Source organism: Macaca thibetana, chromosome 7, assembly GCF_024542745.1.
Source record: "Macaca thibetana thibetana isolate TM-01 chromosome 7, ASM2454274v1, whole genome shotgun sequence".
Taxonomy (NCBI): Eukaryota; Metazoa; Chordata; class Mammalia; order Primates; family Cercopithecidae; genus Macaca; species Macaca thibetana.
In genome coordinates, this window is record NC_065584.1 from 127,844,429 (window position 1) to 127,857,852 (window position 13,424).

General features: G+C 42.7%; 1 protein-coding gene across 4 annotated transcripts in view; it reads left to right on the forward strand.

Annotated features, from left to right (window-relative positions):
• Positions 1-13,424, forward strand: part of TUBGCP4 (tubulin gamma complex associated protein 4) — a 33,216-nt gene that overhangs the window by 13,645 nt on the left and 6,147 nt on the right. For 3 of the 4 annotated variants that reach the window (XM_050799459.1, XM_050799461.1, XM_050799462.1), the window contains exons 8-13: positions 828-993; positions 1,244-1,368; positions 9,225-9,275; positions 9,706-9,811; positions 11,318-11,425; positions 12,125-12,266. In XM_050799459.1, the coding sequence (XP_050655416.1) occupies positions 828-993; positions 1,244-1,368; positions 9,225-9,275; positions 9,706-9,811; positions 11,318-11,425; positions 12,125-12,266 (698 nt within the window). The remainder of the gene's footprint in view (positions 1-827; positions 994-1,243; positions 1,369-9,224; positions 9,276-9,705; positions 9,812-11,317; positions 11,426-12,124; positions 12,267-13,424) is intronic. The other variant, XM_050799460.1, reaches the window with a different exon arrangement.

A 13,424-nucleotide genomic window follows, 5' to 3' on the forward strand; every position in this document is an offset into this window, starting at 1 on the left:
AGGCCTCGTGAGTGCTTGGAAATGAGTCAAGAGGGAAGAGTCATTGATGATACCCAGGTTTCTGCCTTCAGCAACTGGGCAAGTAGTCATGATAGGGGTGTATACTGCTGGTATGCGGGGAAGAAGATGGGTCTAATGGCGGGCATGTTGAGTTTGAGGAACTTGTGGGAAATGTTCAGTGGGCTGAACCTGGGGCTCATGAGAGCACTCCAGCTTGCTCCAAATCTACCTATGGAATCATCAGCATGGAGCTTGGAGATTTTTAATCTGGGGCCCTTGGGTGGCTTCAGAAGGTTCATGAAATGTGATATTTCTGTACATTTGTCTGGAAGGTCCATAGCTTTTATGATTGCAGAGAAGTCTGTGACCTAAAAATTAGAACTATCTGTTCCACTGATCAGTCACAGAAGATGATGTGATTGTATAAGAAGTGTAGGCTGAGAGGAAAAGACAGTCTGGGACAGTGCCCTGAGGAGGACCAGCAGGGCAGACAGAGAGAGAAGACCTGGAAAACAAAAAAGACCACCTCTTTCATTGTATAAGTAAGGAAGCTGGTCAACTGTGCAAGTGTTTACTCAGTAGTAAAGGCAGAGTGAAGTCCCAAGTCCCAGTATTTAAAAAGCCACTCTTACTTCCACCATGCCACTCTGCTGCCTGAAGATGAAATACGTCTCTCCAAAATGGGTGGTTCGAGAACAGTGCAACACCAGATTTGAAGTCCCTGCGTCTTTACTTTAAATCATGGGTTGGGAGAGTTACTAGATATTTTCTTGTTTTCCTTTTCTTGCTTCGTACTTCATCTTGATGTGTACTCTTTCCTTGACTAGCGCCTGATTGAGGAAGAGAACATGCTGGCACCATCTCTGAAGCAGTTTTCCCTACGAGTGGAGATTTTGCCATCCTACATTCCAGTGAGGGTTGCTGAAAAAATCCTATTTGTTGGAGAATCTGTCCAGATGTTTGAGAATCAAAATGTGAACCTGACTAGAAAAGGTAGAAATCTCCTTGTCCAATGTACCGCACCCTCAAAAGCTCTTCTTCCTTAACACTGTGTGGCCCCCCAGCATGCCTGGTCAGAGCTGAGTGGTCGATAATATTCCTATCCTGAGATTGTAACAGAATCATGACATTTGTCTGAGAAGCAGGTGAAGTTGCTGCCCCACCGAGATTAGCCCTCCCCAGAAAACCCTGACTGTCCTGGGTATTCTCTGTCCTCCTTTGATGGTGCCTTCCTATTTTGCAGGATCCATTTTGAAAAACCAGGAAGACACTTTTGCTGCAGAGCTGCACCGTCTCAAGCAGCAGCCGCTCTTCAGCTTGGTGGACTTTGAACAGGTGGTGGATCGCATTCGCAGCACTGTGGCTGAGGTTTGTGTTTCGTCATATATGTGTGTGTATATATATATTATATATATATATTTTTCTTTTTTTAGAAAAAAATTAGACTAGTTCCCTAGAAATTGAGTTACTTGGTCAGGCACGGTGGCTCATGCCTGTAGTCTCAACACTTTGGGAGGCCAAGGTAAGTGGATCACCTGAGGTCAGGAGTTCAAGACCAGCCTGGCCAACATGGTGAAACCCTGTCTATACTAAAAATACAAAAATTAGCCGGGTGTGGTGGCAGGCGCCTGTAATCCCAGCTACTTAGGAGGCTGAGGCAGGAGAATCGCTTGAACCTGGGAGGCAGAGGTTGCTGTCAGCTGAGATCACGCCATTGCACTCCAGCCTGTGCAACAGAGCAAGACTCTGTCTCAAAAAAAAAAAAAAAAGAAAGAAAGAAAAGAAAGAAAGAAATTGAGTTACTTGACTTTTGTTTTTTTCTTGATGTGGTAAGAACTGAGCTTGGAAAGAGCTGTTGCAGAGAGTTGAAGGCAGGAAGCAGAAAAAGAAAAGCCTCAGTTTTCATTAACAGAGGCAGAACTGCCTTCCCATTTTCCTATCTAACTAAAAAACAGGTGGTTTTTAGTAGGTTAGTTAGTTGAATAAAGGGGAGGTCTTGGTTTAAATTTTGAAAATCGCATTTTGGATCTGTCTCTATCGTTTGCAATAACTCCTAGGAATCAACTAATTCTGACTAAATTTAGTGTCTTTCTTATAGTTTAGTATGGCTTATAACTTATACTTTCATTTAAATACACAATCATCTTATGAGGAAAGCAGAACAAATATCATTTTCTCATTCTTGTAAATGGAGCAAACACTCAGCACGCTGACTTGTCTGGCTTGTCTGGTGTGGCACAGTGAGTTGCCATAGTGAAGTCAGTGCCAGGCCTCCGACTCCTGGAGCGCAGTCTTCCTCATTTTGAATTGTGCTGCTGCCACCGACTTAAATTGTGACCAGTAAGTTTTCAAAGGAGCATATATGTTCTGTGGCTTATATTAACATTTGTCTCATGGATGTGTGATAACATGAAATGAGACATTTAGTCAACTGCGTTGTTAACTATATTCATGGCTTTCAACATTGGCTAAGCATAGGATTGCATGAGAAAATTTTAGTTTTTATTTTTATTTTTTTTATGGAGTCTTGTTCTGTTGCCCAGGCTGGAGTGCAATGGCGTGATCTCGGCTCACTGCACCCTCCACCTCCCAGGTTCAAGCAATTCTCCTGCCTCAGCCCCCCAAGTAGCTGAGATTATAGGCACATATCACCACGCCCTGCTAATTTTTGTATTTTTAGTAGAGATGGGGTTTCACCATGTTGGCCAGGCTGGTCTGAAACTTGTGAGCTCAAGTGATCCTCCCACCTCAGCCTCCCAAAGTTCTGGGATTACAGGCGTGAGCCACCACGCCTGGCCCGCGTGAGGAAATTTTAAAACCTGCACTTGCACCAAGTCCTTACTTCCAGACCTTCTGATTCATAGGTTGGTAGAGGGTCAGTACTTTTGTTTTGTTTTATTTTCGAGACAGGGTCTTGCTTTGTCGCCCAGGCTGGAGTGCAGTGGAGTGATCATGGCTCACTACAACCTCCGCCTCCCAGGTTGAAGCAATTCATGTGCCTCAGCCTGCTGAGTAGCTGGGACTGCAGGCCTGCACCAGCATGCTTGGCAAACTTTTTTGTATTTTAATAGAGATGGGGGTTTCGCCATGTTGGCCAGCCTAGTCTTGAACTTTTGGGCTCGAGCGATCCTTCTGCCTTGGCCTCCTAAAGTGCTGAGACTATAGGTGTGAGCTACCACGCCCAGTAGGAACTTCTATTTAAGCAAGGCAGTCCATCCACCAAAGACAAACCTCTACAGGGGATTCTGAAAATAGAACTAAAAAGCAGTGCACTTCGCTCAGTGTCTGGAACTGCTAAGAGCATCAATTCTCCATGGGTTGGAAGCACAATAATCTATTATAAATATGGTTTCCCTTTCTAGTCACTGTCTCAAAAACTCCTGGTCATCACAGATAGAACTGTGTTGTAGACACAGAATGTTCAGTCTTAAAATGGCTGTGAAGTATTGTTTGATTTGATTCTTTCTGGGCAAGTAAATATCTAAATGACCCATGTTCCTGTCCTTTCAAAATTTTAAGACATTGCCTCACCCCCGTCTATAGGCCAAGGCAGGTTCTAGTCTAGAGGGGTTGATATCAGTTCCTTTCATTTTTGAAAATTGTATATTTCTGTTGTCTTATCATTTTTATTACAAATCTTTGGAAAATATAATTAATGGAGGAAAGTAAAATTGTACTGAGTGAATTATAAACAATAGGAAAAATTGTTTTTTTCTTGTGAAAGTTTGCTAGAAATTATGTTCCAATTTGTAAAAATGATAAGCAAACTGAAGCGCAGGCTCTTTGGAGTTTCTTAGAATTGTAGCTAATAGACTTTGGAAAGCATTATTGCAACAATAACAGCCTACAGCAATGAAAAGAAATGATGTGCCCTGAAGGAAAAGGGGGGAGTGTTTTGTAAATATGTGTTATATTTATCCCTTTTGGAATTCTTTCTCTCCTGTAAAAAACTTTTCCTTTAAAGTGTGTGTACTATGTGAATCTATTTCTGTAAAGTTCAAACACAGGCGAAGTGAACCTGGCGCTAGAAGTCAGGACTGTATTTGCCTTTGAGTCAGTGGGAGGGGCATGAGTGGGGCCTCTAGGATGCTGGAACACTCAGTTGGTTCCATTTCTTGATCTGGGTGCTGGTAATACAGGTGTTCAATTTGTAAAAATCTTCAAGCTGTGAACTTATGACTTGTACTTTTCTGTATGTATTTTAGTACTTAAACAAAAAGGTTTTAAAAATTCTGAAGTACTTAATAGTTTTTATTTTAATTATGTCTTTTGTTAGCTTTTACTGCTTACGTAGAGAAATTGTGGTATTACTTTTTGTAGGTTAATCTTATACCTTGCAACTCGTTGAACTCTTTTTAGTTCTAATAGTCTGATTATATCAGTTGTTCTAAGCAGATGACCATACCATCTGCAAATGAGAGAACTTTCCTTCTATTTTTATGATTACTTTTTGAGATGGGGTCTTGCTATGTTGCCCAGGCTGGTCTTGAACTCCTCGGCTCAGGTGGTCCTTCTGTGAGCCACCATACCCAGTCCAGAGGTTTTTATCATAAGTGGATGTTGAATTTTATCAAGTGCTCTTTCTGTATCAATTAAGGTTCAGTTTCTTGCTCTGGGCTATTTTTCTCTTTTAGTCTATTTATATGATAAATTTCTGGTTAGATTTGGAGATGCTGGTTCTTCCTGAGATAAACACTACTTGATTGTGATGTTTTACATCTGTAATCACTAGTTGTATTAGTCTGTTCTCGTGCTGCTAATAAAGGCATACCCAAGATTGGGGAATTTGTAAAGGAAAGTGGTTTAATGAACTCACAGTTCCACGTAGATGGGGAGGCCTCACAGTCATGGCTGAAGACGAATGAGGAGCATAGTCAGGTCTTACATGGCAGCAGGCAAGAGAGCTTGTATAGGGGGACTCCCCTTTATAAAATACTATAAAAAATATAAAAAATGTAATTTATTATAAAATAAATCACCCCTTTATAAGAGTGATCTATTCCCTCTCAGAAGAACAGCATGAGAAACACCACCCCCATGATTCAATCACCTCCCACCGGGTTCCTCCCACGACACGTGGGAATTATGGAAGCTACAGTTCAAGATGAGGTTTGGGTGGGGACACAGCCACACCGTGTCACCAATGAAATAAGACTATACCCTTCTTTCCCTGTATTTTGCTTGTGTGGATTTGGAATAAAGACTCTACGGTCCTCATAAAATGGGCTAGTTGGGTTTTGTTCTTTTTCTATTTTTTAAGAACAGTTTATATAAGATAGGAATTCTTACTGAAAGTTTGAATTTACCTGAAAAATAATCTAAGCTAGATATTTTTAGGAGGGAAAACTTAACTAGTTCAGTGTATTTAAAACCTGTTGACATAAACCAGTTATTTCTTGTATTAATTTTGGTATTTTCTAGGAATTTACCTATTTCATATAGATTTAATTTGTAAAAATCTGTAGTCATTTATGTTTTATTTATTTAGAATTTCTTTTTATTGTTTAGTCTTATTAGTCTTTTCAAAGAACAAGCTTTTGTTTTTATCCTTTTTTTCTTTTTTTTTTTTTTTTTTTTTTTTTTTTTTTTTTTTTTGAGACAGAGTCTCACTGTGGCCCAGGCTGGAGTGCATTGACGCAATCTTAGCTCACTTCAGCCTCCACCTCCCAGGTTCAAGGGATTCTCCCACCTCAGCTCCTGAGTAGCTGGGATTACAAGCGTGTGCCACAACATCCAGCTAATTTTTGTATTTTTAGTACAGATGGGGTTTCACCATGTTGGCCAGGCTGGTCTCGAACTCCTGACCTCAAGTGATCCACCCACCTCGGCGTCTCAAAGTGCTGGGATTACAGGCGTGAGCCACTGGGCCTGGCTTTTTCTTTAATTAAAAAAAGAATTTTTAGAGACAGCTTCTCGCTGTGTCACCCAAGCTGGAGAGCAGTGGTGCAATCATGAGTCACTGCAGCTCAACCTCCAGGCTCAGTGGATTTCCCGTTTCAGCCTCCCAAGTAGCTGGGACTAGAGGAGCGTGCCACCATGCCTGGTTAACTTTTTTTTTTTTTTTTTTTTTTTTTTTTTTTTTTTTTTTTTTGGCGATACAGTCTTACTCTTCTTACTCTGTTGCCCAGGCTAGAGTGCAGTGGTGTAATCCTAGCTCACTGCAGCCTCCAATTCCTGGGCTCAGGCGATCCTCCCTTCTGCCTCAGCCTTCCAAAATGCAGGGATTAGACGCATGAGCCACAGCACCTGGCCTTTCATTCTCTTTTTTTTCCCAGAGACAGGGTCTTGTTCTGTCTCCCAGGTTGGAGTGCAGTGTTGTGATCATAGCTCACTGTAATCTTGAACTCTTAGGGTAAAGCAATCCTCCTGCCTCAGCCTCCTGAGTAGCTAGGACTACAGGTGCAAATCACCATGCCCTGCTAACTTTTAAACTTTTTGTAGAGACGGAGTCTCAGTGTGTTGCCCAGGCTGGTCTAGAAGTCTTGGCTTCAAGCACTCATCCCACCTCAGTCTCCCAAAGTGCTGGGATTACAGGTGTGAGCCACCACGCCCCAGCACTACAGTTTTGACCTGTTTCATTTCTGACCTGGGCCAGTTCACCCATCCTTAGGCAACCTGGTGGTCCCCCACTCCCAAGTGGTCACGGTATTGATGCCGAATTTATTGTGGACACCTAATTGGTGTAGCACACTACGCCCAGAATTCCTAGACTCAAGTGAAGCTTCTGCCCCAGCCCCCCGAGTAACTGGGCCTATAGGCATGTGCCACTGTGCCCACCAGGCTTTTTCTTTTTTTAATTTTATTTTTTAAATGTATATTTTGGGGTCAGGTGCAGTGGCTAACGCCTGTAATTCCAGCACTTTGGGAGGCCGAAGCAGGCAGATCACTTGAGGTCAGGAGTTTGAGACCAGCCTGGCCAATGTGGCAAAACCCTGTCCCTACTAAAATAAACTACAAAAATTAGCCGGGTGCGGTGGTGCGCGCCTCTAGTCCCAGCTACTCGGGAGGCTGAAGCAGGAGAATTGCTTGAACCTGAGAGGCAGAGGTTGCAGCGAGCTGAGATGGCGCCACTGCATTCCAGCCTGGGCAGTAGAGTGAGACTCCATCTCAAAATAAAATAAAATAAAAATAAAATAAAATAAGAGATATATACACACACATATATATGTATATTTTGTTTGAATTCTCTGTTTCATTGATATCTGCCTTTTTCTTTATTATTTTCTTCCTTCGTGTTTTTTTTTAGTTACTCTTAACCAGTTTGAAAGCTTGACTCCTTTATTTTTAACCTGTGTTTTCTGAGAAATATATATAAAACTTTGCATATTGTTTTTACTGTGTCTCACAAGTTTTTGGCATGTAGTGTTTTCATTATAGTCTATATAATTCTAATTAATTTTGTTTATGATTTTTTAACCAAGGAATTTATTGTTTTAATTTTATTGCATTATAGTTTGAGAGCATGGTCTGTATGATATTGTTTCTTTGGAATCTATTGCAGGTTTCTTTATGGACTAATACAGGGTCTGGTTTTTGTTTTTAGCTGTCCTACATGTGCCTGGAGAATGTATATTCTGTGTCGAGTGTAGACTTCTATGTATGTTCTAATTGTACATTTTGAGGATACCTGTGAAGCATGCGCATATTTATAATAAATGTTGTGCTTTTCCTTTAATTATACATATGTCCTCTGTATCACCTATGATATATATATATATATAAAATACTCTTTTTTTTTTTTGAGACAAAGTCTCACTCTGTTGCCCAGGCTGGAGTGCAGTGGCGCAATCTCGTCTCACTGCAACCTCTGCCTCCCGGGTTCAGGCAATTCTCCTGCCTCAGCCTCCCGAGCAGCTGGGACTACAGGCGCCCGCCACCACATCCAGCCAATTTTTTGTGTTTTTAGTAGAGACGGGGTTTCACCATGTTAGCCAGGCTGGTCTCGATCTCCTGACCTCGTGATCCGCCCGCCTCGGCCTCCCAAAGTGCTGAGATTTCCCATTGTCTTTTTCATTTGCATGCCTGTAATGACTAGTGAGGTTGAACATTTTTTCATGTGCCTCTTTGCCCATTTTGTATTGGGTTTTTGTTTTCTTGTTGTTGAATTTTGAGAGTCCTTCATGTATTCTGAATTTAAGTTCTTTAAGAGATATGTGACCTACAAATATTTTCTCACAATTTTTTTTTTTTTTGAGATGGAGTCTTACCCTGTTGCCCAGGCTGGAGTGCAGTGGCATGGTCTCAGCTCACTGCAAGCTCTGCCTCCCATGTTCAAGTGATTCTTCTGCTTCTGCTTCCCAAGTAGCTGGGACTACAGGTGCCTGCCACCTCGCCTGGCTAATTTTTGTACTTTTAGTAGAGATGGGGTTTCACCGTGTTAGCCAGGATGGTCTCAGACTCCTAACCTTGTGATCCACCCGCCTCGGCCTCCCTAAGTGCTGGGATTACAGGCATGAGCCACCGTGCCCGGCCTATTTTCTCACAGTTTATGACTTGTCCCAGAAGTTGTTAATTTTGATGAAATCCAGTTTACCTTTTTTTTTTTCTTTTATGGATCATGTTTTTGGTATTATGTCTAAGAACTCTGCCTAACTCAAGGATATAAAGATTTTCTCTTCTGTTTTCTTCCAGAAATTTTATAGTTTTCATTTTTATACCCAGGTCTATGATTGATATGCTTGGATCTGTGTCCCCACCAAAATTTCTTGAGCTGTAATCCCCAGTGTTGGAGGTAGGGCAAGGTGGGGCATGGTGGGAGATGATTGGATCATGAGGCTGTTTCTCATGAATGGTTTAGCACCATTCCCCTTGGTACTGTCCTCATGATAGTAAGTTCTCGTGAGATCTGGTTGTTTAAATGTGTGCAGCACCTCCCCCTTGCTCTCTCTTGCTCCTACTCCTGCCATGTGAGATGCCTTTGCCTTCTGCCATGACTGTAAGTTTCCTGAGGCCTCCCTAGAAACCAAGCAGAAGCCACTATGTTTCCTGTACAGCCTGCAGAGCTGTGCGCAACTAAACCTCTTTTCTTTATAATGACCCAGTCTAAGGTATTCTTTACAGCAGTGGGAGAACGGAATAATACATTGATCCTTTTGAGTGAATTTTTCTGTGTGGGGCAAGGTATAGTCTTCTTTTAATACATTGCTGGATTTGTATGGAACCATTCTTTGCAGGACTTCTCACTGTAATGAAATTTGTCCCTGTTTTGTTGGTTGTTTTCATAGCATCTCTGGAAGTTGATGGTAGAAGAATCCGATTTACTGGGTCAGCTGAAGGTAATGGCTTAACTGTTGTTGTGATTCTTACGGTGATGCTGGTAGGCAGTGACTTGCATTCTCTGACATTTCCTGAGAGCACTGGTTGCCTATACCCAGACTTCCAGAGTCGACTCACTTGTTCTTATCCAAGTGAGCAAACTATACCTAATGCCAAAAATCTACTATAATACAAAGATTTGGGAGTATACTTTTTTCTGGTACATATATATATAATTATGTTGCTATTGAATAAATAATGCCAAATACACACCAGTCATCCTGCTATGCGGAACTAAGAATGCCTCTTTGAAATGCCAAATGCCTGTATCTTTTGTAGCTTGGGCTCAAATTGATGAAATTAGAAATTACTGTATACGTGTAATTCCTCAGGACAGTGAAGAGCTCCTGCCTTGCTTTACTGAATTGTAAATTGAAATTCTTTCCTCAGATCATTAAAGACTTTTACCTTCTGGGACGTGGAGAACTGTTTCAGGCCTTCATTGACACAGCTCAACACATGTTAAAAACACCGCCCACTGCAGTAACTGAGCATGGTAATTGTCTGTGACCCTGAGAATGATCAACTGATTGACATTGTAGGGTATTTCTTGGCTGCTGCTGACCCTTTTAAGGCCTCCTCCACATAAGAGCAGCCTGGTCAGTTACAGAGCAGTGGCTTCCAGAGATGGAAGGCCCTTGCAGGTAGGCTTCACGCTGGGGTCATTGGGAACAGTGTCTTGGCCTATGACCCTTCCTGGAAGAGCTGGTGCAGGCCTTCACACCAGGTGTTTTTTCTCATTGGATTATAGCCATATATCCTTTATGGGTCATATTGGGACTTAGTGCTGCTTGTAGTGTTATAGTAGAATTCTTTCGGTGTGAATGACAGAAACTCACCCAAACTAGCCTAGTTGGGAAAGGGAAATGGATTTGTTATTGTATCTAAAACCCCAGTGGGACAACTTGGATTCATTCTCTCTCGTGTTCATTTGCTCATTCACCATATCTTGTCTGTGTCTCTTGTGAGCTCTTTGATGACCTTCTGGAAACATGATCACGAGCAGCTCCCAGGAATATGCCTCACAGTGTCCTCTACTGAAGGAAGTGAGCCTCGTCCCTCTTGTTGCAAGTTAGAGAATTCTAGGGAATTCTCTAGGTTTTGATTGGCCCAGCCCACATCCCATGTATCAAAGAGGTCAGACATTAGGCTATGCCTAGTTCAGTGAAGTGTCCACCCCTTGACCAACTGATGGCCATTTCCATTCATACTGCATGAATAGAGTTGAGTAAAGATCCAAAAAAAGAAATGTGAGAAAATACATACACACAGGCTGATCATTTTTCTAACTCAGTAAAACCATAGATGTCCACTGTACTTATATAGTACAAATATAAGTACTTGTGGTTGCAAATATCAGAAAATCCAATTCAAACTCACTTAAGCAAAGCAAAAGGAAAGAAATAATGTATCGATTCTCATAACTGAAAAGCTCAGACGTATGATGGTTTTCGGCAAAGTTTGATCCAGTGACGCGGGTGGCACCTTTAGGACTTGGTCTCTTTCCATCTTTCACCTCTTTCTTCTCAGACAGGCCTGCTCTGTATGGTAGCAGATAGTCTCTAGCCAAGTTTACATCCTACTAAGCCCCTGTTTATCTTGAAAAAAGAGCTGGATTCTTTTAGAGTCTGAATAGAGCCTCTGGATTGGCCTGGCTTGGTCATGTTAATATCCCTAAACAATATAGCATAACAGAGTAGAGTATTACGTTCCATTTGATCATGCCTACATCACCCAGCTACCCCTAGAATCGGGTGTTGTCTAGCACTAACCCACTGGAAATATGTGAACTGTACTGAATAGGGATGATTCTCCAAGGAAAATCAGGAGGCAGTTTGTCAGCAAGAAGAGAAGAATGGATGGATGTTAGACAAATGCAACAGATGTCCACTGTGCCCTGCTGTTAGCACTGGGCATGTTGGGGGAGAAGTGGAAAGCTGGAGGAGTCTGGGTTTGTTACGGAGCCAAGCATCCTTGTCAGCCCCCGTGTTCTTTCTTGCAGATGTGAATGTGGCCTTTCAACAGTCAGCACACAAGGTTTTGCTAGATGATGACAACCTTCTCCCTCTGTTGCACTTGACAATTGAGTATCACGGAAAGGAGCACAAAGGTTTGCTGTTCCTCCCTGTCACCTTAGAGTTCCTGCTGCTCATCCATTTTCCCATCTCTGCTTCCATCCCCCACCATAGAAACTATATGATTTTGGATCTTAGAAATCAGGTAATGCAGTACTATAATTCTATAGAGAAGAAAAGGAAAGTCCAGAAGTCCGTAGAGGCTAAGTGCGATGCCCAGGCCATGTTTTTGGGGGGTTGGGTTTTTTTTTGTCATGCTGCTGGAATGGTCCCTGTTTATTTCCAGCCCCCAGATTTTAAGGCTGAGGAAAGAATCTCTAGAAGACCTCCCAAGAGAACCTCACGTAAAAGTGTCCTTGCCCTCTTCTTTGTGTCCGCTGTAAGCTTCTAACATCGCAGACTCCAGTGAGCTCTGTTTCTTTTCTTTTGGAGACGGAGTCTCATTCTGTTGCCCAGGCTGGAGTTCTGTGGCACAATCTTGGCTCACTACAACCTCTGCCTTCCAGGTTCAAATAATTCTCATGCCTCAGCCCCCTGAGTAGCTGGGACTACAGCCACCACGCCCAGCTAATTTTTGTATTTTTAGTAGAGACAGGGTTTCACTGTATTGCCCAGGCTGGTCTTGAACTCCTGTGAGCTCTAGTTTCATTAATGTTATTCACTTGTTGAATCTCTGGTTCTAGATTAACCAAGTTGTTATCTTTTCTTTTTTTCTTTTCTTTTCTTTATCACAGCAGATGCTACTCAGGCAAGAGAAGGGCCTTCTCGGGAAACTTCTCCCCGGGAAGCCCCTGCATCTGGCTGGGCAGCCCTAGGTCTTTCCTACAAAGTTCAGTGGCCACTACATATTCTCTTCACCCCAGCTGTCCTGGAAAAGTGAGTATTTCTGAGTTTCTCACAGGTAAATAACGACCCACCTTACTTGTAAGGGAAGAAACTAGCAGGACAGAATTAGCAAGGTGTGGTGGCACGTGCCTGAAATCCCAGCTACTCCAGAGCCTGAGGCAGGAGGATCCCTTAAACCCAGGATTTCAAATCCATCCTAGGCAGCGTAGTGAGACTCCATCTCGTAAAAAAAAAAAAAACAAGAATTAATGGGAGCAAGATAGCCACCCAAGTAGTTTTTAACAATATGTAAATCAAAAGTTGTCAACCCCTCCAGGGACTAGACTGATCACATTAATAAGTGGAGCTGCAGATATGAGACACGGAGTGGTGGGTGTTAGAATCAATGGGAGAGCATATCTACTTCAAACCATCGTTTTTTTAAATTGCCAAATCAGCAGTTTGTAGGCCGCCAGTTTGTGAGCTCTGGAAAATAAGTTCTCAGGCACCATGTCGAGATAATGGCCCTTGATAATTCCATCACACCTGACAAGGTCTCTCCCTCACTTTTGTAATATTTTTTGTTGATTGACTTGGGAAAGTCCTCCAGCCTGCATGTTTGCTGTGGATGTTAGCCCCTGGGGAGAAGACTGCCTCTGTAAGGGAGAGCCGACAGGGGCAGCCAAGCTTGGGGGTGGAACAAAGGAGCTGACCAAGCTGGAGTCTCCTGCTGTCAGGTCAGCCTCGCTGTTTATCATGAGAGCCTGCCAAGTGCTGTTGCTTGCCTTGGTCAGGACCTAATGTCCCCAAACCAGAGATCTACAGAAAAGAGGTAAGAAGCAAATGTGGCTGGTGGTGGCTTTTGAAATCTATCCTCACACCGTATCTAGGAACTTCCCAAACCCAACTACTGGTCAGAGAACTGGCCCCTGGCCTGGATGGAGGATTGAAGCTGTCATACTCTGTGAAGCCAGAGGAATGCAGAAAAGGGAAACAAAAAGGACATCTCTTCTTCTAGCCGCCACTCTTGATCCTTCCTATTCTTCTTCCTAGCCCTCTCTACTTGTTTCAGGTAGAGAAGCTTAGGGTAAAATAGACTGGGCATAAACTGGAAAAGATGAGGCTGGTTCAGGAAGAAGATTCTATGGCAAATTCAGAGCCCACGGCCCAGCTAAGCAAGTGGCATGGACCCTGTGCAAAGAACTTCCA